A 25,643-nucleotide genomic window follows, 5' to 3' on the forward strand; every position below is an offset into this window, starting at 1 on the left:
TCCGTCGTTCGTACGCACTCTTCTTCTTCCTGCCTGCCTGCCTACCGCCCTCGCCGTCGTTGCCTCCTCCGTGGCCGCCGCCGCCGCCGTCTTCTTCGGTCGGCGTTCGCTCTGTGGATCTCGTTGCGAGCGTTCGTGCCGGCCGACGACGACGACGACGACGAATCGAACGCGGCTTGCTGCTGCCGCAGCGACGTCTCCACGTTGTTGCTGCCCTCGAATCGGACGAGACTACCCACCGAACTTAAGCATATCGCTAAGCGGAGGAAAAGAAACCAACCGGGATTCCCTAAGTAACGGCGAGTGAACCGGGAGAAGCCCAACGCCGAATCTCGTCGGCCGCGCCGGTCGTCGAGAGCTGTGACGCAAGGGTCATACACGGTCGATCGTTTCGCCCGGTTAGGTTCGGAGTCCCCTCGATCGGGGCTGCCCAGAGCGGGTGCCAGGCCCATTCGGAGCCGGCGGCGATCGGCGGTGTTCTTTTCGGCCCGAGAGTCGGGTTGCTTGGGAACGCAGCCCAAAGCGAGTGGTAAGCTCCATCCAAGGCTAAATACGGGGACGAGTCGACAAGTACCACGAGCGAAAGTTGAAAAGAACTTTGGAGAGAGAGTTCAAGAGACCGTGAAACTGCCCAGGGGTAAACGGGTAGGACCGCTCACCGCGATCGCGAGGGGACTCAATCCGCTGCTACTCCACCCGCCTAGGCGCCGTCGTCGCCGACGACGGTGGCGGCCGCTCGTTTTCGCGGGCGGTCGTTTGCCGCCTCGTCGGCGCTCGATTTCCGGGACGCCGGCATCGGACGCACTTCTCCTCCGATCCGCCGTCGCTACCCGATCCCGTCGGGCCGGTAGGCGCGCGGCGTCCGCAGGTCGCAGACGAGCGCCCCGGCGTGTGGAATCCGTCCGCGGGGACCAGCGTCGGGACCCACGCGCTTCTCTCGACCGGGCCCGTCGCTCCACGAAAGCGCAGGTACGGCTAATCGACGGAGACGGGCTAACGCACCTCGCTCTCAGCAAGCACGACGCAGTGAGTCGCGAAAGCGACGCGGCCGCCCGCCTCCTTCACTTCGCTCCTGGCGAAGAGGAGGCGGGAACGCCCGAAAAGCCGCCCGCTGCCGCCAGTCAGCGACGAGCATCGGCAACCTACCCGACCTTCTTGAAACACGGACCGAGGAGTCCGAGTCGACTGCGAGTCGTTGGAGCCTTTCACTTCGCGAACTCCGACGGCACAGCGAAAGCGAGAACGTGACACGTCGCCGCTCGGGGCCGCTGCCGTCGTCGTCGTCTTCTCGTCGGTGGCGGTAGCGGCTCGCTTTTTCACGAGGCGTTTCGAAGCATCGTTCCCGGGTCGGGCCCGCGCATTCCCGCTCCCACTCCCGCTCCCACTCAGTTGTAGCAAGCGGCCGGGGTCCCGAAAGATGGCGATCCACGCCCGGTCTGGACGAAGCCAGAGGAAACTCTGGTGGAAGTCCGAAGCGCCTCTGACGTGAAAATCGATCGTCGGAACCGGGTGTAGGGGCGAAAGACCAATCGAGCCGTCTAGTAGCTGGTTCCCTCCGAAGTTTCCCTCAGGATAGCTGGCGCCAGCGGGAGAACGACACGCAATTCTGTCTGGTAAAGCGAACGACTGGAGGCCCCGGGGACGTTGACGGCCTCGATCTACTCTCGAACTCGGAACGGGCGAAACGGGCCGCTCCTCTCCCGATCGGAGGCGGCCGTTACGAATTGTCTTTTCGATTCTTGCGACGAATGCACGGTGCCAAGTGGGCCACTTTTGGTAAGCAGAACTGGTGATGTGGGATGAACCGAACGTCTGGCTAAGGCGCCCTACGCTTCGACCATTAGATCCCCAAAAGGGTGTCGGTCGATATAGACAGTAGGACGGTGGCCACGGAAGTCGGAATCCGCTCAGGAGTGTGTAACAACTTACCTGCCGAATCGACCGGCCCCGAAAATGGATGGCGCTGAAGCGAGCGACCGATGCCGGACCGGCCGGGTGACAGGTTGCGCGATCGCCGGCGAGGCGACTTTCCGATGCCCGGTCGAGTAGGAGGGAGCCCGGGTGAAGCCGACCGCGGGTGAAGATCTCGGTGGTAGTAGCAAATATTCGAACGAGACCTTCGAAGACCGAAGTGGAGAAGGGTTCCGTGCCAACGGCGGTCGAGCACGGGTCAGTCGGTCCTAAGAAGCGGGCGAAAGCTTCCACGGAAGGCGCCGGATCCGTCGCGAAAACGAAAACGAAAATGAAAGCAGCAGCGGCCGGCCTCGCATCGAAAGGGAATCGGGTTAATATTTCCGAACCCGAACTGGGAGAGTGCCCGTCCGGCGGCGGGAACGCAGCGCGTTCGTCGTCGAAGCCGGCGGCCGGGTGAAGCAGCAGCAACGCAAGCGAGCTCGGAGACGTTGCTGGGAGCCCCGGGAAGAGTTCTCTCTTCTCCGTAAAGGACCGCGTCCGTGGAATCGGCTCGTCCGGAGATACGGATATGGTGCCTGTAGAGCGCCGCGTCTCGAGCGGCGTCCGGTGCGCTCTCGGCGCCCCTGGAAAATCCGGGTCCGTAACGATTCGCAGCTCTCGAGTCGGTCCGTACCCACCATCCGCAGCAGGTCTCCAAGGTGTACAGCCTCTCGTCGATAGCGCCAATGTAGGTAAGGGAAGTTGGCAAAATAGATCCGTACCTTCGGAAGAAGGATTGACTCCGAGGACCGGGTCGGTCGGGCCGTGTGTGTCCGCGCTGCCGCGCGCGCGGTCGCGTCGCCGTTCGCTCGGCGTCGCGCCTCCGTCGCGCCGGGTGCCGGAACACGTCTTCACGCGAAGCGGCGGACCGGTACGGGGCTGTAGCGTTGGCGTCGGACTCGGCATCCCGGGCGCCTTTCCGGCCGTCGTCGAGCCGCCTTCCGCGGTGGCGGGGAACCCGCTCCGCGCCGGTGCGCGGTCGCGCCTTCGGTCAACAGGGGTCGGCTTCGACGCGCGGTCCCCGTCGCGGCGGAAAGCGCTCTTCGCGGCGGTCAAAGCGCTCGCGTCGGACCCGCGCGCGGCTTTGTCCCGGAAGGACAACGTGCGCGTGTAACTATTTGACGTGACGCGAGTGGGACCACCCACATAAAAGAATAGGGAAAGAGTGATTTCGCACTTGCTCCGCAAGCTACGCAAGCACGAAATGGTAGCCAAATGCCTCATCATCTAATTAGTGACGCGCATGAACGGATCAACGAGATTCCCACTGTCCCTATCTACTGTCTAGCGAAACCACAGCCAAGGGAACGGGCTTGGACGGATCGGCGGGGAAAGAAGACCCTGTTGAGCTTCACTCTAGCCCGGTTTTGTGAGGGCACACGGTAGGTGTAGCATAGGCGGTAGCATTCGCGTTGCCCCGCGCGCCGGCCGCCGTCACCGGCGGCGCGGTGCTCTTCGTCGGTGGCCGTCGCGTCGGCGTTTCCTCGCCGCGCTTCGGTCGTCGTCCGGCCTGTCGCCGCGTCGTCGGCCGGCCGGTTCGGCGTCGGGATGTCGCGCGCGTTGGCGACGATGAAAAACCGCCACTTCCGTCGTTTCCTCGCTCACTCGATGGAGAAGGGATCGGGCCGTCGCCGAGCGGTGGTTCATTATCTGGTGCGAAGCGCGCGGTGCATGTCGAGCGCCTTCGCGGGTGCCGGCGCAGCCGATGCGCGACCCTTAGTCGAGAACAGTGTCGGTCGGGGAGTTTGACTAGGGCGGTACGTCTGTCAAACGGTAACGCAGGTGTCCCAAGGCGAGCTCAGCGTGGACGGAAACCACACGTCGAGCAAAAGGGCAAAAGCTCGCTCGATCTCGATTTTCAGTACGAATACGGACCGCGAAGGCGTGGCCCATCGATCCTTTCCGAACAGCGGCGAGCTATGCGTCCGCCGAGAGGTGAGAGGTGTCAGAAAAGTTACCACAGGGATAACTGGCTTGTGGCGGCCAATAGTTCGCAGCGACGTCGCTTTTTGATCCTTCGATGTCGGCTCTTTCTATCATTGCGAAGCAGAATTCGCAAAGCGTTGGATTGTTCACCCACCAACAGGGAACGTGAGCTGGGTTTAGACCGTCGTGAGACAGGTTAGTTTTATTCTACCGATGCATCGCGCGTACGCGGCGCCCCGAGTCGCGCGCGGTCGGGGGGTTCGGTGCGCTTCCGCCCCGCGGCCTTAGGCGGGCGCCGGCAACGTCAACTCGGCTACGGCTATCCCGTCCAGTACGAGAAGAACCGCGGGATCAGAGCAACGGCTTGCGCGCTCGTTCGATAGAGCGGTGGTGCCAGGCTGCCTCTGAGCGATAACGGCTGAACGCCTCTAAGCCGAAACCGTAGCCGGGCCCGAGTTGTTTTCCAAAAGCGTCTAAACCTCAAGGCGCATGCCTTAGCTCGGCGTTCGTCATCCGCCCGTCGCGTTCACGCGCGGTGAGCGGCAGCGTCGCCGGTGGAATTGCCATTTCGGGACGTCTGCGGCGGTGGAGGCGGTCGGTCTTCCGGCCGGCGAAGCCGTCGCGGACGTCCCGCCCCCTCACGACTTGTTCGAGGAGATCGAGACGAAAAGGATCGCTTGCATACGACTCGACTTGCCGTTCGGAGTGACGTGCTTAGTAGAGCAGCTACCACACTGCAATCTATTGAGTCTCTTCTCGCGAACGACACGATCCGCCCTTTCGAGGCGGACATCGTTTTCCCGTGCGCTTTTCTATTGTTGCCGAGTGAAACCGCGAACTGATCGAGACCGAAACGGAAGCGCGGCTTAGTGGGTGGTCGGCGAAAAAACGGAAACGGAAAATCGAGATCGGCACCGGTCGCGCGGCGGCGGCAAAGGCAGAGCTAAGGAAGACGAACGGAAGAAAGGAAACGCAGATTCGAGCGGCGAGCGAGTCGTCGGAGTGCATTTCCTTAGGGCGTCGCGGGGGTGAGTGTGCGCTGCCGAAAGAAGAAGAAGAAGAAGAAGAAGAAGAAGAAGAAGAAGAAGAAGAAGAAGAAGAAGAAGAAGAAGAAGAAGAACGCTGCTACGTGCGAGACCGGTCTCGGGCTGTTTCATCCTCCGTTTCCGTGGTAGCGGGTTTTTTTTTCTTTTTTTTTTTTCAAGAGCCGCGCGGCAACCCGACAGACCGAGAACCGACGATATCGAATACGAGCGCGAGAGCGTGTGCCGGTCGTCGCCGCGCGAACGCGATCTCTCCTGCTCCGAGTCGGTTGCGAAGAGCGGGACGCGCCCCGTCACACTAAGCGCGGGAAAACGGCAGGAGTAACTATGACTCTCTTTCACAGCGCCACCTGTCACAGCGACGTACCCGAGGGTGCACTCACTCGCAGGTGCACTCACTACACGACAACCGGCCACCGACGATCTCTCGACTCCAATGTTCCAATCGGACACTGCAGGTGCTTACAACAGCCGCAACCACCCACACCGATGTTCCAATAGGACATCGCAGGTGAACCCGCTATAGCGGAGAAGGCCCATTGGCCTAAGGCGGGTGGACCTCCCAGCGGGCCCACCCCCTGCAGGGGAACAACCGATGCACTCACCCAACACAGAGAGATCGGTCAGACCACATCTAATCAAGCCCCAGCATATCATAGAATGTGGTTGTGGCATCGTTTGGCAGAAAGCACACCCACCTGTGACGGAGCCGTAGGTGTACCGCCCATGCAAGAACAGTGGGTCATAACGCATCAGGCCCCACGAAAGAAAACGGGCCTTATGCGAACAGGCCGAGAAGGAAGCCGGCGAGCGATTAAGAGCGAAGAGAAAGTGGAGGACGGTTGCGCGGCGGAGTTCCGCTGGCGGCGAGCGACGCGGTCGGTACCGCGACGGGGTCCGACTCGCAGACTGGCGGGTCGGATCCGACGGAACAGTCACGGTCTAGGTGGCCCTCACACACCAAGGGCGTCCCGACTACTATGTAGGGGTAGCAGGCCGTCGATCGGATGGTCGTTTCGTCCGACTCGCACCCCGACCGCGGCCGACGGAAAGACAGACGGAAAGGCAGAGCCGATCGAAAGCGGCCGAATTCAGAGCGACGACTAGGCGGTGGAAAGACGGTCGGGCGGCGGAGTTCCACCGGCGAAGCACAGGCGCGGTCGAAAGCGCTGTCGGCTGGGCGGCGATGCCGACCGCGAGTGTGTGTGTGTGAGTGTGTGTGTTACGAGTCGTGGCAGCGAGAAGGAAGCCACCGAGCGACTAGGAGCGATTGGGAGCCGAGCAAAGTGGAGGAAGGCGCGTCGGCGGCGGAGCTCCGCCGGCGAACCGCACGTGCTTTCGAAAGGCCGTCGTCTCGGCGGCGATACCGACGGCGAGTGCGTGTTTGTCCGTGTGTTACGCACGCTAGGAGACGCTAGGAGACGCTAGGAGACGCTAGGACAGGCGGCCGAGGCGCTCGACAGACGGGGAGAGGGCCGAACGAGTCGCAAAGCGGTGAGAAGGAAGCCGGCGAGCGATCAAGGAGCGATGTGGAGCAAAGAGGAAACGGAGGACGGTCAGGCGGCGTAGTTCCGCTGGCGAACCGCCGGTCCGATCGGAAGGCCGACGTCTCGGCCGCGATACGAGCCGCGTGAGCGACGCAGTCGGTATGGGGACGGGGTCCGACCCGCAGACTGGCGGGTCGGACCCGGCGGAACAGTCGCGGTCTAGGTGGCCCCCACACCCCAAGGGGGTCCAGACTACTATGTAGGGGTAGCAGCCGTCTATCGGATGTTCGTTTCGTCCGACTCGCACCCCGACCGCCGCTGACGGAAAGGCAGACGATCGGCCGGCGGTCACCCCGCCGGTCGCCACCGCGTACCCGCAGAGCCGATCGAAAGCGGCCGAATTCAGAGCGACGACTAAGCGGCGGAAAGACGGTCGGCCGGCGTAGTTCCGTCGGCGAAGCGCGGGTGCGATCGAAAGCGCTGTCGGCTGGGCGGCGATGCCGACCTCGAGTGTGTGTGTGTTACGCACGCTAGGACACGCGGCCTAGGCGGTGGACGGACGAGAAGCAGGCCGAGCGAGTCGTGGCAGCGAGAAGGAAGCCACCGAGCGACTAGGAGCGATTGGGAGCCGAGCAAAGCGGAGGAAGGCGCGTCGGCGGCGGAGCTCCGCCGGCGAACCGCACGTGCTTTCGAAAGGCCGTCGTCTCGGCGGCGATACCGACGGCGAGTGCGTGTGTGTCCGTGTGTTACGCACACTAGGAGACGCTAGGACAGGCGGCCGATGCACACGACGGACGAGAAGCAGGTCGAGCGAGTGGTGGCGGCCAGAAACGAAGCCGGCGAGCGATTGGGAGCGAGCAAAGAGAATGCGGACGCATGGGCGGCGGTGTCCCGCCGGCGCGATGGAAAGGCCGACGTGTCGGCCGCGATACGAGCCGCGTGGGCGACGCGGCCGGTACCGTGACCGGGTCCGACTCGCAAGTTTGTGGGTCGAACCTGGGGGAATAGTCACGCTCTAGGTGACCCTCACACCCCAAGGGGGTCCAGACTACTATGTAGGGTAGTCGTTGATCGGATGGGTTCGCCGACTCGAAGGAATGGTTTCGCCTCTCCTTTATTCCGACGGTCAGACCCGCGTAACCGCCGCGCGATCGACTCTACACGGCCGGCGCGTCCCCGATTCTTCCGCCGATCACCCGCCCGCCTCGTAGTGAGCGCCCTCGCCCTCGCTGTCGCCGTCATTCCACGCCCCGCGCCGCGGCAGATCCGCTTGCTCGCCTAAAGCCCGCCCGCCCGCCCGCCCGCCCGCCGGCAGCCGCCCATCCCTTCGTGCTGTCGCCATCGGCCGATCGGTTTCCTCCTCCTCGCCCGCGCGGTCGCTACGCTGCGCTCTCCGACTCGAAGGGATGTCCTCGCCTCTCCTTTCTGCTGAAGGTCGGACCCGCGTAACCCGCCGCACGATCGACTCTACACGGCCGGCGCGTCCCCGATTCTTCCGCCGACCACCCGCCCGCCTTGCAGTGAGCGCCCTCGCCCTTGCTGTCGCTGTCGTTCCACGCCTCACGCCGCGGCACATCCGCTCGCTCGCCCGCCCGCCCGCCCGCCGGGGTCGGGGTGCGAGTCGGACGAAACGACCATCCGATCGACGGCCTGCTACCCCTACATAGTAGTCGGGACGCCCTTGGTGTGTGAGGTCACTCGTGGGGTTCTCGTTTCCGTTTCCGCACGTTTCCTTTTCGTCCCCTCGCCGACCCGCGGCCTCGTCGTCATTGTCTTCGAGGACCCGGTCTGGTTACGCCGTTGACCTCGTGTCGCGTCGCCGCCGGCGCAGCGGACGGGCTAGTTGTCGCTTCCCGATCCGCCACAGGCGACGCGACGTCACTGAAAGAGAGCAGTGCCGTGTGTTCGTCCCGCTAGCCCGGGACGGAACAACCGTGGCTTCAACTCCGGGTGTCGCGGTGGTGGTGCCTGCAATCTCGCGCTCACGATCCCGGCATCGTCGCCGCTTTGGGGAATTGGGCAGCCGACAACGCCGTTTTGGTCATCGCACACACGCTTCTCGTTGACCGCAGCCCGTGCGCAGCAGCAGCAGCAGTCTGTCGCAATCGTTTCGGAGCGGCCGCGCGCGCACTCGGTCGGTGTCGTCGGCGGAAGAAGGGAAAGCAGCTGTCCCGCCTACACGCTGCACTTCGGCCGCGCGTCGTCTTCTCCTCTTGTCCGACCGTCCGTTTCCGTGTCTCGAGCGGTGGCAGCCAGAAACCGCCTCGCTTCTTCGACCCGCACCGGCGCCCGTCCTTCCGCAGCGGCCCGGTGTGCGGTAGTCGGATCGCAAACCGTTTCTACTCGGCGAACTCTTTTTCTTCATCTTGCGCGCTTTTCCGCTGCTACCGCAGAGCGGCGGATTAGGACGCGTACGTAGTACGTACAAACGGCCGCCGCCGCCGCAGCCTCCTCTGAGCGCTCGTCCGCTCGACTCGGCGTCGGCCGCGATTCAGTCTTCTTCTCTCTCGTTTGCTCTTCGCGCGCGGCGACGACGGCAGCGAGCGTTCCTCGAACGCGGAGACCGCCTTCCGCTCGCCGATCGACGCTACTACAGCGACGCTACGACGACGACGATACCTGGTTGATCCTGCCAGTAGTCATATGCTTGTCTCAAAGCTTAAGCCATGCAAGTGTAAGTTCATGCTGTAAACGAATGGTGAAACTGCGAATGGCTCAGGAACCGGACTTAATCCTCGGGACCGTATTCCTCACCGCGAGGAGAGTTGATAACTGTGGAAATTCTAGAGCTAATACATGCAACCGAAGCCGCGATCGCAGGTCGCACCCGGGCGTCGGGCCGAAAAACGGCTTTCGGCAGCCGCCGCTGCGCCTCGGCGCGCTCGGCGTCGCCGCTGGTCGCCCGCTCGGCCGGGTCCGGGGCTGCGCACCCGCACCAGTTCCCGCCGGTTGCGACGATACGGTCGGCTTTCCGCATTGGTCGCGGCGCAAATATTAGACTGAGACCGGCGCGTACGGGCCGTCGCAGCAGCCGCCGCGCTCCGCGCGCGGGTCAAGGCGTGCGGCGGCTTCACGCCCCTTCGATTTTGGTGACTCTGGATAACTGTCAGTACGATCGCACGGGCTAGTATCGACTAGCCTTCGCGCGACGGGTCCCCCGCGAGTCCGCCCTATCAACTGTCGACGGCCCGGTAAGTGCCGACCGTGGTGGCAACGGGTAACGGGGAATCAGGGTTCGATTCCGGAGAATCTCGGATTTTTTGCATTGAATCAAGTACCCTTCCCCCCTAATATGCTGCAAATCCTTTATTTTGGTTCAGGAGAAGATGGGGGGCGAATGGGGGACACCTCCCCTGGTTCCAGATTAATTGGAAATTTTTCTTTTTTTTTCGTTGAATTAATCCTGTGAAATTCTAATATGCTATTCTGGAAAATTAATGAGGCAAATTTATCTTATCTTGTCTTACTAATTTTGCCCATCTAAACTTGTCCTTTGTATGCTTATAGGACGGAGATAATTTTCAGAGATAGTATTCTGAATATGTTATAGTGTTTTAATGCATTTAGAGAAGGTTATTTGCTTAGATATAGTTTTTGTACGGTAATGAATATTTATAAAAAAAAGACTTCTTAGTTAAAAATACAGTAAATATTACTCATTGTGCCCCACCCTAGCAATATGTTTAGGCTTACAAAATTGATATTGGAGTTATCTCCCTTACTTTTAAATTAGTACGCTGATACTTTTTTCTTGTTCTGTGTGGAAAAGCTATTCTTTTCTCGGTTACATTCATCCGAAAGCTCAGTGCTCACTGCTGTTTACTAATCCGTTAAAAATTTAAGCGATACCACCTCTTTGATGAGTTGAGGTTACGCATTAATTGCAATGAATTCTACTGCCTTAACTACTGATATTGAAATATTTTTGTCCCGAATAAGCAGTGTGAGAAGCTGGATATAATTAATCAGTACCTCGGTGGGTGCTTAGTTGTCCTATCAAATGTTTTAATGCAATTAAAAATATGAACTTGCATAGTTTAAGCATTATTGAAAGTGATGGTTAATTCTGGATGATATGCCAGGCAACAGGTAGTCATATTGGAGTTATCTCCCTTACTTTTAAATTGGCACGCTGATACTTTTTTCCTGTTCTGTGTGGAAAAGCTATTCTTTTCTCGGTTACATTCATCTTTACAGTCCAGAGTTCAAATTCCGCCGAGACCAACTCTGCCTTTCATCCCTCTAGAGCCGATAAAATAAAATACCAGTGAAATACTAGGGTCGATAATATCGACTAACCCCTTCCCTCAAAATTATTGGCCTTGCCTAAATCAGAAACCTTTATTTTTTTTCTTTCTTTTTTCATCTTTTTAAAACGAGAATTGAAATAAAGTTAACCTGTAGTTGTAAGGACTACCATACTTGCAATAAGCGAGTCATTGCTTTCGGTACATACAAACATACGACCACATTGCCAAGCAACGAAAATATAGACCCAGAACTTCATGCTTTATAAGAGACTAATTGATGATGATAGACTGTTCACACTTTTGTAAATAGTGTTTTGGTCACTAGTTGCAAGCAACAATAGTCATGTAGATCGAGCATATTCCATTCGTTTAAACCATAGGTTCTCAAAGGGGGCGGTAGAGAAAAAGGAGGCATTGGGAGGAAGGCAGTGGATTGGGGGACACTATGAATTTATAATATTATTACAGTGTTGTATACAAATTATATAATACTATATTAAATATCAATTGATTCATAGTATATATAAATTAGTTGAATATAAAATATTTATTTATACATAAAAATAGGGGTGGGGGCACTGAGACTATTATGTGGCCATGAAGGGACGGTGGCCCAAAAAGTTTGAGAACCTCCGGTTTAAATTGATCTCCGAATTAACCACTGAAGCATGCTAAAAACAAAAGTTCATGTGAACCAATGTTGGTGGCTGTTAAATTAAGAAAGCTACAGGAATTTAGATATGAAGGACTACTGCCATTGCTAAATGAACTGCTGGTTCTGTCTACTGCACCACACAAGAAAATCCAACATGAAGAAATGTGTTTGTTAACTACTGTAATGGTTAAAAGCCTTCACTACTCTAGCTTGTAATGAATTTTAAAGTAAGAATTTCCTCATATATTTCCTTGTTTTTAATCGTCCAAATGTAAACATAGTATGGTTAAATGGTTAAGAGGTTTTCTTCTCAAACTCTTTGTGAGTGAAACTGAGTCGACAGAAACTGTGTGAAAGCCTTTCAAATGAATTGTACCTGTAATTTAAAAATGTACATCCTGGTTGCATTATCATGCTGATTCTGCTTGGAAATTACACTATCATTTCATAGCCTCTGATTCTGGATAATCCTATGGAGTTTCTTGTGTCATGAGCCAGATCTCCATGTGCAGAAGAAGTAGGACAAGATGATGAACAGAGTAGTCAGTCTTGCATGTAAATGGGCCAAAGGTTAGCTATCCCTGAAAAGTCAGGCAAAGGTGGCAAATGCTTATATTGACTCTATCATATTAGTGCCTGACTGTTGTGCCTTGCCCCAGTTCATGTTTGACTGAATTGGAGCATCTTCTCTTCTATTTTTTTGTGGAAAGGAAACATTCCACTGATTAAGTGTTCCACTTGCTGTCTACACTGACTGAGTGGAGGACTGGTCATGCTATAGCTGATAATGTGAAGACACATGCCAAAGCTGCAATATCTTCAATTCCTGGGTGGTGAATAGGTGTAGTCACCATTTCTTTGACAAGCTATTACACAGCTCATCTATTTGACAAAGTTGTAGCCCTGAATCAAGCAGAGACTGAGACAGAGTGCTTCACATCTGTAATGTCATCAAGCCTCTGACAGTTGGGCAATGCTTGTGTGTGAGAGTTAGTGTTAGTGTTGTTGTTGAAGAAATTTTCAGAATGTCCAAAAAAAAAAGACAAAATGTATTTTGTGTTTTTCTGAAATGGTAAAATTTTCCATCTTCAAAACATGAATGAATGAATTTTTATTCCACTTTAATTACAGAAAAACTTCATTCAGTTTTACTTTGAAAGATACTGTTGCCTTTATGAATCAATGCCATTGTGAATGAAGTTAAACCAAAATGTTTTGGAGGTAAAAGTTAAAATAAAACCTAAGCTTTCCATGAAAGAACTTTTACATGACATAAACAAGTAATAAATCCAAATTCTGAAATTAGAAACAAAAAAATTGGAGCAATCATCAAAAGAAAGAGAGAGAAAGAAAAAGTCCATTGAAGCTGCCAACCAATAATAATCCTTTCTACTATAGGCAAAATGTCTGAAAGTTTGGGGGAGGGGACTAGGTGATGACTCTAGGTTTGATACTGAATTTATTGAACCCCACCACCAAAAAAAAAAAAAGGATGAAAGGTAAAGTTAGGAAAATTTGAACTCAAAATGAAAAGTCAAACAAAATGCTTCCAAGCATTTCGTTTGGATGCTAACGATTCTGCCAGCTCACTGCCTCAATAATGCTGATAATAATTTCTTTATTAGTCACAAGGGTGGAAAGAAAAGAAGGACAATACAAAAAACAAGATACAACATAGTGGGAGTGGGGTTACATAAGATGTGTAAAGAAGAAACAACAAAAACAGGTAACAACAATTCCAAATATACAAAGTACCCAATAGGGGCAAGAACTGGTTAGGACCAATCAACAAAACCACCAAAAACCTGAATCATTTTCATGACAGGTCATAGAAGGCAAATGCTCTCTTTGGTTTATTGTTTTCCCAGCCTTCAGATGCATACTCAAAGTGGGTTTGTTACAAATGCTTATTTACTGCTCTTACCTTACCCTTTAATGATTTTATTGGTGGGAAAACACCTCCCTCCCCACTCTCACCTTCCTTTCCAAGTGAAACTTGCAAAAAGATGATGAGTGCTTCGCTGAAGAAAAAAGTGTCTATTTTCAGTTCTTTAAGTCTGATCTTGGGCTCTGTCTAGGTCAACAGTATGTATCACAAATGTGTAGTCTGTGCAGCAGACTGGTTGAAATTGTCCACATCCTATACTATTCCTGATCACTAAACTAACAAATACTTTATCTAAATAATATATGGATGATCCAGCATCATTGCTCTATGTCCACACAGGTATTTTGGGGGAAATCCAGCTGGTATCTGTCAGACAGTTGGAACTGTCTGTGTGGATTTTCTAAGCTTTTCCAGTCCTTCTCCTATCATCTAGTATCACACAATCTCATCAAGTGTCTGAAATGCTATTCCAGTCTCCCACTAACTTGAATGGACAGGACTTTCCCAAGAATGTTTCTTTTATTTGCTTTCTTATGGAAATCCTCCACCATGATTTCAGAATTGATGTAATAAGTTCAATCCAACTTCTTATGTGGATTTAATTAGAAATTTATTGAGTGAGATCATGAAGTTATAAATGAAACAAAATTTAAAATATTGCTGTTATTTAACCTCCAGATTGGTCATAAAAACAAATACAGCATTTTGAATAATCAAAATATTAAAAAAAGTACATTAACAAAACAACTGGTACTCTACAATGACTACTGTAAACTTGTAAAATAAAAGATAAATTCACAGTTTATTAAAAACAATATATTTTATTTATAAAAAATGAAATTACAATAAAAGATATGTAAAAATAATATTTAGAGAAGATGAATCACAACTGGATTTTAAAGAAGAATATGATGACAAACAGAAATTTGATGGCGTACACAGATGCACATACATATATATACACACACACAGGGCATATGTGACTGGAGTGGATATCAATACTTCAGAAGGAAAATTCTTTGGTAGGTCACAACTGCTCCAGTCAATGTTCACTCTTAGTTTCTGCAGTGTGAGGCAGCTACAAGATAATTTCCCTTCTGAATAACATATATTTTACTACAGATCAGCTTCTTAGATAGACACGTAATTATTTTCCAGTTGTTAAAGTATTTTGCTAAGACAAAAAAAACACTGCTATTGATAATGCAAAAATGTGATGAAGATCTAAGCACCAGTACTACATACACACACACACACACACATATATACATACACACACATACATATATATATATACATACATATACACACACACACATATATACATACACACACACATATATATATATATATATACATGCACACACACATATATATGTGCACACACACATATATACATATATATATATATACATACACACATGTATTTATATATACATATATATACACACACAGACATACATATGTGTGTGTGTGTATAATATATATCGTTCTCATATCAGAGTGTATACAAATCATAAAGTATGAGATGCCAAAATCTCTTTTAAACCTGAAATAAAGAAAATCTTACACTGAGACGATGTTCAGCTAATGCGTTTATCTGAATGATGCTCAATCTTCTAATAAACACACACACACAAACAAATGTAGATGCCCAGAGAAATAAAATTGATCTCATAGTTTGGTATGGAACTTTAATTTATGGTAAAAGGTAACATCCAGTTTATGCCCTTTTTGAAGGCAGTTTGTAAGTGAAGCCTTAGCAAATGAAGAATTAAAACAAATGCAGATTTTATCAATTAAGAATTTACCGCTGCATCAATGACAGTGTGTACTACACATATAGTGTGCACAGGTAACAGAAAATATTGAACTCCAGACGTCAAAGATATAGGCTATATGATGAAGAAAACTACAGGAAACACCCGCTTACCACTGATGTGCACACACACATACACACACAAATGCATATACAAAATCTGCAAAGAACTAGAGTTGGTCATGGAATGCAGTATACACACACACTGTTCCTAAAAAATATTCAGAGAATACACTAAAAGATTTTTTTTCTCCCACTAATTCACAAGTGATCTGTAATACCATTGTTATATTCCATCAGTTGTTGCTATTGAAAACATTAGTTTTGCATTCTTTCAGTGGCCGTTCTTCAAAATAATGTCCTCTTTGAGCTTTGTCAAGGGATATCATTAAAATAATTGCTTCAAAACATTGCAGTCTAACAGACTTTGTTGTCTTGAAAAAAAAAAATCTTGGTCTTCAGGTAAGGAAGCTTAGCACCAATTAAACATATAACAGGTATATATGTATCACACCTCCTTTTATTACAAAGGGAAATTTTATAGGAGAGTGGGAATGGAAGGACTGTAAGTTTTCTTCTTTTCCTTGCTTTCGGCATCAGAATTAGCAAATTGAAAAGATTTGTAGCTTAAATAGACAATCTATACAGCAAGAACTGAAAACATTCTTCAGAAAAATGAGCCCCCAATAAAACCAGTTTTATGTGGAGATGTTGACAGAATAGAGGTATCATAATCAGTAAAATGATCAGCAAATACAGTGAACCTTGTTTCCAAGCAGCACATGTGAGAGGGTTCATTGTTTGTAAGACAAACCATAAATTTGTCACGAAGTATGTCTTTTTGATTGAGCTCACCTACAGGTTCCCATAGTGATAGCAGTTTGTTATGGTGGAGATGATGATGTAAACAATCTCTAAACAGTGGTACTGTCGCTGCACCTGAAATATGAAATAACCAAAACAAATAATACAAGAATTTCACTCAGAAACAATAAACACAAAACTTAAGTTGGACAATGTCTAAAAGACCTTTAACATTAACTTTAACCTTTTTGATACCAACCTATTCAAGACCATTTCTAGTTCTAAAATACTAACTTCACATTTTAAAGTGCTTTACATTAAAACCCTCCATCAAAATTTCAACTCTTTTGTTATCATATTTATGTTGAAATACAGGTCTTTTTTTTTTTATTCTTTTTACTGTGGCCATGCTGGAGCACCGCCTTTAGTCGAGCAAATCGACCCCAGGACTTATTCTTTGTAAGCCTAGTACTTATTCTATATGTCTTTTTTGCCGAACCGCTAAGTTACGGGGACGTTAACACACCAGCATCGGTTGTCAAGCGAAGTTGGGGGGACAAACACAGACACACAAACATACACACACACACACACACACATGTATATATATATGTATATATATATATATATATATATATATATATATATATATATATATATATATACACATATATATATATATATATATATATATATATATACATACATATATAAGATGGGCTTCTTTCAGTTTCCGTCTACCAAATCCACTCACAAGGCTTTGGTCGGCCCGAGGCTATAGTTAAAGACACTTGCCCAAGGTGCCACGCAGTGGGACTGAACCTGGAGCCATGTGGTTGGTAAGCAAGCTACTTACCACACAGCCACTCCTATGCCTACAATTTTTAAAATAATGAAGAATCTAATTAAATAATTTTGTCATTTTTAGGTTGGTGTTTGGAATAACATAAATTTTGATGAAGGTTTTAATTTAGGTCACTTTAAAACAGAAAGTTTGTATCATAGAATTATGAGATCACAATGGTTAATTTGAGCTCCAAGCACCAGCTTAAGGATAAAGTTATTTTACTAAATTTTTCACTATTTTCAAAATAAATTGAAAGACATTTATATTCCAACAGAAATACAGTATGTAACAAATGGATTAAATAATGATTTCTTACATTGACACACAATCTGAAATTGATGTGGGAGGTTGTTATACATATTATTTTCATCTTATGTTATAATTTGATCCACATTTAGGATACCTTATAAGAATATTGCTTTCAAATTTTGGCACAAAGCCAGCAATTTTGAGGGAGGAGGTAAATTGGTTACTTCAACTCCAATGTTCAACTGGTACTTATTTTATTCACCTTGAAAGGACTGAAAGGCAAAGTTAACCCCAGTGGCATTTGAACTCAGAACATAAGTTAGGAGAAATGCTGCTAAGCATTCTTCAGTGCAGTAACAATTCAGCCAACTCACCACCTTACATTATAAGAATATTAAAATGACCCCAGTACTTGATTGATACCTTATATTGACTCTAGAAGAATGGAAAGCAAAATGGGACACTGCAAGATTTGAACTCAGAATGTAGAGTTATAACTAAACACTATAAGCAATTTTTCTAATGTTCTAATGCTTTACCTAGCTCACTGACAGTGAGCTGGCAGAAACATAACTAATTAGGGCGGTGAGCTGGCAGAAACGTTAGCACACTGGGCGAAATGCTTAGTGGTATTTCGTCTGCCGTCATGTTCTGAGTTCAAATTCCGCAGAGGTTGACTTTGCCTTTCATCCTTTTGGGGTCGATAAATTAAGTACCAGCTATGCATTGGGGGTCGATGTAATCGACTTAATCCCTTTGTCTGTCCTTGTTTGTCCCCTCTATGTTTGTCCCCTCTATGTTTAGCCCCTTATGGGCAATAAAGAAATAAGAAACATAACTAATTATTGTTAGGCATTTAACCAGCACTCTCAACTGCTTCTAATATAGACACAAGGTCAAAAGCTTTGATGGTGGGGAGGGGGACTGATTTAAGTTTCATTATTTTATTCATTTCAAAATACATGGCCTTTGTTTCAATTAATTTTTAAAATATTGAATTAAGTAAAATAGTTTTGTCCTTATTTACCTGGTTTTTGGAACAGAAATTACCATGAAATTTTAATTTAGATCACTTTAAAACACAAAGCTGGTATGATAGAACCAGAGGCAGGTTGGTATCAAAGGGGTCGATAAGTTCCAGCACTGGACTGGTTCTATATTTTATCAATCGCTGGGGGATGAAAAGCAAAGTTGATCTCAGTGTGATTTGGACTTAGAATGCTACCTAAGAGGCTGAAGGATATTGACCTGGGACATATACAAAGGTGGGCTGAAAAGTTCATAGGCTGACGATGAAGGAGTAATGCTAAAGCCATGAAATCTTGTATGCACTACCTTCATTTCTTCTTATTCATAATTGAATTGTTTCTTTCTGAGTAAATTGACATCTGACTAATCAAGGAAGACTTCAAAAGTTTTTGAAACTGGACAAAATTGACATCATGGTGCATCAAGTACCTGCAGAAAAATAGTTTAGCCTCCAAGGAAATTCTTGCTGATATAGTTGCTACATTGTGGAGGCGCAATGGCCCAGTGGTTAGGGCAGCGGACTCGCGGTCATAGGATCGTGGTTTCAATTCCCAGACCGGGCGTTGTGAGTGTCTATTGAGCGAAAACACCTAGAGGCTCCGGCAGGGGATGGTAGCGAACCCTGCTGTACTCTTTCACCACAACTTTCTCTGTCTTTCTTCCTGTTTCTGTTGTGCCTGTAATTTAAAGGGTCAGCCTTGTCACACTGTGTCATGCTGAATATCCCCGAAAACTACGTTAAGGGTACATGTGTCTGTGGAGTGCTCACCCACTTGCACGTTAATTTCACGAGCAGGCTGTTCCGTTGATCGGATCAACTGGAACCCTCGACGTCGTAAGCGACAGAGTGCCAACAACAAAAGTTGCTACATTAGGGGATGATGCTCCAGCTTTATCAACAGTGCAAAAGTAGGCAGCTGAATTTAGGAGGATAAGAGAGAGTCATGAAGAAGACCCAACATTTGGACATCTACAACTGCCACCACCAAGGAAAACATTGATTGTGTTCACTACATGGTGATGGATGACAAGTGATTGACTTTAAATCAAATAGCCAATGCTAATCCTGTGAGAGAGTTGAGAATATTCTGCATAATGAACTTGGCATGACAAACGTTTCTGCTCGGTGGGTGCCAAGTCGTCTGACCAACAAGATATTTGATACTGTGCGATGTCTTCAATAATAATAATAATAATAATAATTTGAAAAGCAGATGTACATTAAGATCTGCAGTCTTTCTTTGCAATCAAACCCTGGTGATGGGTACTAAGTATTTGCTGTGATTACAAAGGGACATGTTTAGTAAAGTCCTCTAGAAATGAAATACTGAAAACATATAAGAAAGGTCAAGTGCAAATAATGATTAGAAGAAGAAGACAGGTTGAATAATGTAGCCTTAATGTGCTATGTCTGGGGAAAAGATGAGACGGCCATGGGTGGAATGCCTATCATCCGATCAAGCTTGCTTGACTTGTTGCCTATCATATCCCATATAATGTTTGGTAGGTCAGCAGAACAAAACCCTGTGTCTGCACAAAGTTGGTCAAAGTAGTCATTTGGCATCCAAAATATGATGCAGAATTCCATTAACCCAGGTGTATAATGGGGAGAGGTTTCATCCAAACTTCATTCCTGTTTAGTCTATAAGTAGCACTTATCCAACTGCTTCAGAGATTCTGAATAAAATGAAGCACTGCTTTTCATCAACACCTCATCCACCAGACCCCTCTCCAAAAATAAATCTTTCAGTACTCACTAAACTCCCTCTATAGAGTCACTTTTCCAGATCCACAATCAATCAGGGAAAGATCCAACCCTAACCAATAAGTCACATAAACTGCAACTTTTAGTCATTTTCTACTTGAACCAAACTCACCTAGTGTACACTCAGTGTAGGGTAAATTGACTGACACTTGTCAACTCTAAACCACCTTCTGAATACTCTCCCTAGCGATATCAGGGTTAACTTTTTCCAGCCAAAAATGCAGTTCTATCCATCCCCACTATGGTGCATGCAGTGCAATTTTACAAACAGCACAATATGCTTACTAATCTCTCTCAATCCTCCAGTACTCTCAACCAGGTTTTCCTAAACCTGACAAAAACACTCACCTTATTCTCTGAAGATATAAGAACTACATACAGCTTCAAATCAAATTCAGTAATTGACTCACAGGACTCTCAGATGTTGCTTAATAATCATCTCTGCAACCAGCCTCTTTTCTTTCAGCTTTCTTTGTATTACTAATTGCTGAATCCGCCTACCCAAGCACAATAGCTGAATCAGTTGGATTTTAATATCCAGTGATCCTGCCATTACCTCATACCAAATCAAAGCCCAACTTCAGCCCCATTATTATGGTTGCAATCATAATTCGTCCTCAGTCAAGTTGCATCTTCAACTTCAACCGAAACAACCCCCATTACTATATTACTAGTATCACATCATATGACTCTTTTCTCTAACTTGGACAGACACCAGCACTCTTTCAGTCTGTCCTCCTTCTTCATCCTTTTCACAATCTTTCATCATAACAACCATCATCTCTCCCACAGTGGGACTGAACCCGATATCATGTGGTTGGGAAGCAAACTTCTTAACCACACAGCCATACCTGCGCCTCACTAATCATAATACCTCCCAGTCATCCAATCACATGCCTATACATCCTATACATCATCCCATTGATACAATCAATAATGTAGTTAATCACAATAAGCTGAACATTCGTTCATGTTCCACATACTATCAAATCTCCGGTATTGGTACCTCTGCACTTAACCTTTTTCCCACTGAATGGTTTTTATGCTGCTTCTCCCACTGCAGCTGTCCATTAACTTCAGAGTCATTAAAATGGTTGTGCAAATTGTATCAATGAGTGCTCTCCACTCCTTCTCCTATAAGAACTTCCATTGTGGGCACTTCTATTTAGTTGGAAGAGTAGCTACCAGTGGATCTCAGTGGTAGTAGCAAATATTCGTAGTTTGCTATATAATCTGTCAACCAGTCTAGTTACATCTGTAGAAATCAATTAATTCAAGCTTAGGCTTTTTACAATCCATGCTCCTATGTGGCCTCCCCTTTGACAACTAAAGTACAGCCCCTTGAATGTTTGCAGCTTCTTCCTTTCCCTCTCCCTTCCTCAATGCTCAATATCGTACATCCAGTTGCATCATGGCTACTGCTACAAGACCTTAGGTCTTATACTATGCTGACACTCACCAAGTCTTTCATGACCGTGGTTTCAATGTCTGGCCATTGCTGATCAGAAAATCCAGTCATGAAACTGAATTTAACTACTCTGTCTGGCATAACAAGCTAGGAAGGGTAACTTGGATCTGGCCCATTTCACTTTTCATAGCTTGGTGTAGGCCATAAATGCCCCATATGTAAAAGTATCTTTCACCGTGTTTTTTACTTGGTTTTTAATTGGTTGAAATCATGCATCTCCAGACAATGTCAATGCATCTGCCCACCAGATACAATAACATAAATTTTGCAGTATCTGCTATTCTCTATAGTTTTGTGACTAATTTCACTTTCTTCAGCCACTGGTGCACATCCCATTTACTGTTAAAAGGTCTTAATACCTTGCTACTAATCCTAACCTTCTCCAACATTTATCTTTTATTCACTGAAAGCTTGTGGTTGAATAATAATAATATGATAATGAGTGCTTTCCATATAGTGCTCAGGTACACTACAACTTGTAAGAGAAAAGTAAAAATGAAGGAAACAATAAATCAAATAAGGAGATATAGCTATGGTAGCTAAAAGTACCTGTGTAACATACAAGATAATAGCCACCAGAATGACATGAAGGCTCCACTTATCCCCCAGCCCTGCACATGACCTATGGTTCTCATGACTTGAGTCTTTCTCTACTCTGAGATCTATACATAACACAAGGCTTCATTAATATAGTGAGATCTGAAACACACCTCTGTCATTACACCAATTTTTATGTAAGTCTTTGTCAGATATATTTTCTATTTGGATACAGCTATAATGTGTAGCAACTACATTGCTAAAATCCAACAATGTTATTGAACAGGACAAGATTGAGGTAATAGTTTTAAAAATGAATGGCATATTCTTGAATTGATTCTTATCCTCATCAAATTCTTCAAATATTCTCTATGGGAAACCCCAAAAGAAAGAAAACTGTAAGAAACAGAAGAGAGAAAAGATAAATAGAGATAAAGAAATTAGAAAAGAGGAAGTGAGGGGGTGGGCAAGAGAATGAAAAGGTAAGTAGTTACAGACAGTGGAAAAGATTAATGAAACAAAGTATGAGAGGAAGCAGTGAAATAATATATCTATATATTAGTAGCAACTGTGTCAGATAAGTGCAAGCACATAAACATGTCTGCATTGTGTGTGTGCATCATCCTTACCATTTAATTGTTGCACTGATTGTCCTTTGTTAAACCCTAAATAAAGAAATAATCTGATGTCAATTTTCTCAGGGGATGTAGTGACATAAGCATAACAATGATCAAATCATGCTGGTGCATTTTCATAGCAGTCACAAAATCAAAATGTTGTGATACATAACAGTGGAATTACACTATTACAATGCAATGTATGATAGTAATAACATCTAACTGTTGCAATATATACCACATATACTAGTGATAGCATCACAATAATGTGGTGCAAGGTACTGTATATATATATATATATATATATATATATATATATATATATATATATATATATATATATATATATATATATATATATATATATATATATATGTATATATTGTATAAAGGATTGTGGATTAGGCCAGAACAATGCAAAGTAAATGCAAGGCAAATCACAAGAAAATAAATATATGAATTAATGTACACTTATCTTGTATTCAATATTTTGGGGTTATGAAATATTTATTTCTTTATTGCCCACAGGGGGCTAAACATAGAGGGAACAAACAAGGACAAACAAAGGGATTAAGTCGATTACATCGACCCCAGTGTGTAACTGGTACTTTTTTAATTGACCCTGAAAGGATGAAAGGCAAAGTCGACCACAGCAGAATTCGAACTCACAACCTAACGGCAAACGAAATACTGCTAAGCATTTCACCTGACATGCTAACATTTCTACTTTAATTCATATATTTGTTTTCTTGTGATTTGCCTTGCATTTACTTTGCATTGTTCTGGCCTTACCCTTGACGCTTTATACAATATATTCTAAACAATGTTTCATAGTAATTATATATATATATAATATCTGTGTAGATATATATATATATATAGGTATGTTAGCACAAACAGGAAAAATAAAACTCAAAACATGAGTATATGTATATTTTTATTAATATTTAGCAGAGGCAACAGAGTGACTCAATGTTTGAAAGTTTCATGCATTGGCACTCAGTGCCAATGCATGAAACTCTCAGAACTTGAGTCTGTGGCTTCTGCTAAATATTAATAAAAGAATATATATATATATATATATATATATATATATATATAATGATATATATATATATATATATATATATATATATATATATATATATACATATATATATAGCAACGATATATGTGTATATGTATGTATGTATGTATGTATGTATGTATGTATGTATATATATGTATATATATATGTATATATATATGTGTGTGTGTATGTATATATGAATGTATATATATGTGTACATGTATGTATATGTATGTATGTATATATGTGTGTGTATATATATGTATATGTCTATATATATATGTATGTATATATGTGTGCATATATATGTATGCATGTGTGTGTGTATATATATATATGTATGCATGTGTGTGTGTCTATATATATGCATGCATGTGTGTGTGTGTGTGTATCAATATATAGTACTTTTATACACTGCATTGTAATAATATAATAATCTTTAGGATGACTTTACAAATAGCAAACTTTGTGCAACAAAACCTTCAGAATCTGATCCAATGTTGCTGTAGAAGTGAATTCCATTTATTTCAGTAGAACTACCAACAACACAAAGTTTTGGTTCAATAGAGCAAAAACTTTCTTCCTTGTATTTTAACCTTTCTCAGCCATAATACTAACAAACTACACTACCTATGTGCTGTAATCCATTTTGAAAATAATTATTAATTTGGAAGAATATAAAAAGATTGATAAAATGATTTTGTTTTCATCAGACTGATGTTTGGAACACAGCTGAACAAAAAGGTTTTTAGATAACATTTAAATAAGGACTCTTCATACTGATAAGTTCTGTATCATAGAACTAGTTGCAATCTCAAGGTAGTTAATACTGGTTTCAAATTTTGGTACATGGCCAGCAATTTAAGGGAAGGGGATATGTCAATTACATTGACCCCTTATTTTATTGATCCCCAAAAGGATGAAAGGCAAAGTCAACCTTGGTGGAATTTGAATTCAGAACATAAAGATAGACAAAATGCCACTAAGTATTGTCTGCCCGGCATGCTGATGATTCTGTTAGCTTGCCACCTTTGAGCTAGCTCATAGTGAAAGGGGCTGAAATAAGATCTTAATTTTACAAGGTGGTATCAAAAGGTTCCCAGACTAGGTCTGTAGCATGCCAACAGATGGCAGCACATGGTTGCATGCACAGTGTGAGCTAGCAATGACCTTCATGAGGCAGTGTGTTGAGTGACATCACTGTGTTTACTTCACAAGTTGTGAAATATGTTTTTGTGATGACATGAATGCTGTAGTCTGCGATTTTGTCATGGACAGGAACAAAGAGCCAAGATAATGAGCAATCTGAAAGACCTGCCATGAGTGTCAACCCCAAAATGTGGTATTGTGCATTGAGAATTCTTCCCCCAAAGCCAGACCATCAATCAAGAATTCTACTGCAATGTTTTAAAGCATTTGAGACAGGACATCCAGCGAAAGTGACTAGATCTGTGGGGCATGAAGAATTTGATCCTTCACCAAGTTCTCCTCACTCATGAGTTTCTCACTAAAAACAGCATGGTATCACTTCTGCACTCGCCCTATTCACCAGATTTAACACCTGTGGACTTCCATCTCTTCTCCAAGATGAAGATGCAGCTCAAAGGTCACCATTTTAACACCAGTGTCGAGATCCAGAGCAAATTGCAGAAGGTCCTCAGCTTGCTTGTGGGAAATGACTTCCAGACCGGATTCCAAAAATGGTAGGAATGCTGGGACCAGTGTGTTGCTGTGCAAGGTGACTATTTTGAAGGAAATGATTTTAAAACTTAGGTAAACAAGTTATTTTTTATAAAACATAACTAGTCCAAGAACCTTTTAATACCACTTCGTAGCTCTTTGACAGAACAATCCTTGCTATAATTATATGAAGTAGTAACTACTATAAAATATTAGTAGCAGATGTGATATGTTAAAGGGTTAACTTGTTATCAGCAAGATTTACAATCAAAATGGCTGTAATGATATAGTGCTGTGGGCCTAAAGAAGTAGTTTTTTCAAAAATTGATTTGATCTGGAAAAGACTGTGCTAATGGCCTTTGTTGGCCTAATCTTGATCAAACATACAATGACCACACCCATCTTTTTTCTGACATAGTGTATCTAAGAGCACATTATCTAAAGATTCATTAGATATTATAGTCCTAGACATAATACAACTGAAAAAAGATGGGGTGGTTATGAATATAAATACACTGGCAGCTTGGAAAAAATAAGTGGAAGATCAGAGCAGAAGT

The 25,643-nt window shown here is 45.9% G+C and overlaps 1 protein-coding gene and 1 pseudogene across 5 annotated transcripts in view; one reads left to right on the forward strand and one right to left on the reverse strand.

Annotated features, from left to right (window-relative positions):
- Positions 1-211: 211 nt before the first annotated feature.
- Positions 212-4,655, forward strand: LOC149133206 (large subunit ribosomal RNA; annotated as a pseudogene).
- A 9,140-nt stretch (positions 4,656-13,795) lies between these two features.
- LOC106877480 (protocadherin-like wing polarity protein stan) overlaps positions 13,796-25,643 on the reverse strand; it is a 309,480-nt gene continuing 297,632 nt past the window's right edge. For 2 of the 5 annotated variants that reach the window (XM_014926392.3, XM_014926390.3), the window contains exon 36: positions 15,795-15,960. In XM_014926392.3, coding sequence (XP_014781878.1) covers positions 15,936-15,960 — 25 coding nt within the window. In that variant the 3' untranslated portion in view covers positions 15,795-15,935. Of the gene's footprint in view, positions 15,961-22,349; positions 22,386-25,643 lie in introns of all 5 variants that reach the window. The other 3 variants (XM_089359659.1, XM_014926391.3, XM_014926393.3) reach the window with 3 other exon arrangements.

This window comes from Octopus bimaculoides, chromosome 11 (genome assembly GCF_046866305.1).
Source record: "Octopus bimaculoides isolate indiv1 chromosome 11, ASM4686630v1, whole genome shotgun sequence".
Lineage (NCBI taxonomy): Eukaryota > Metazoa > Mollusca > Cephalopoda > Octopoda > Octopodidae > Octopus > Octopus bimaculoides.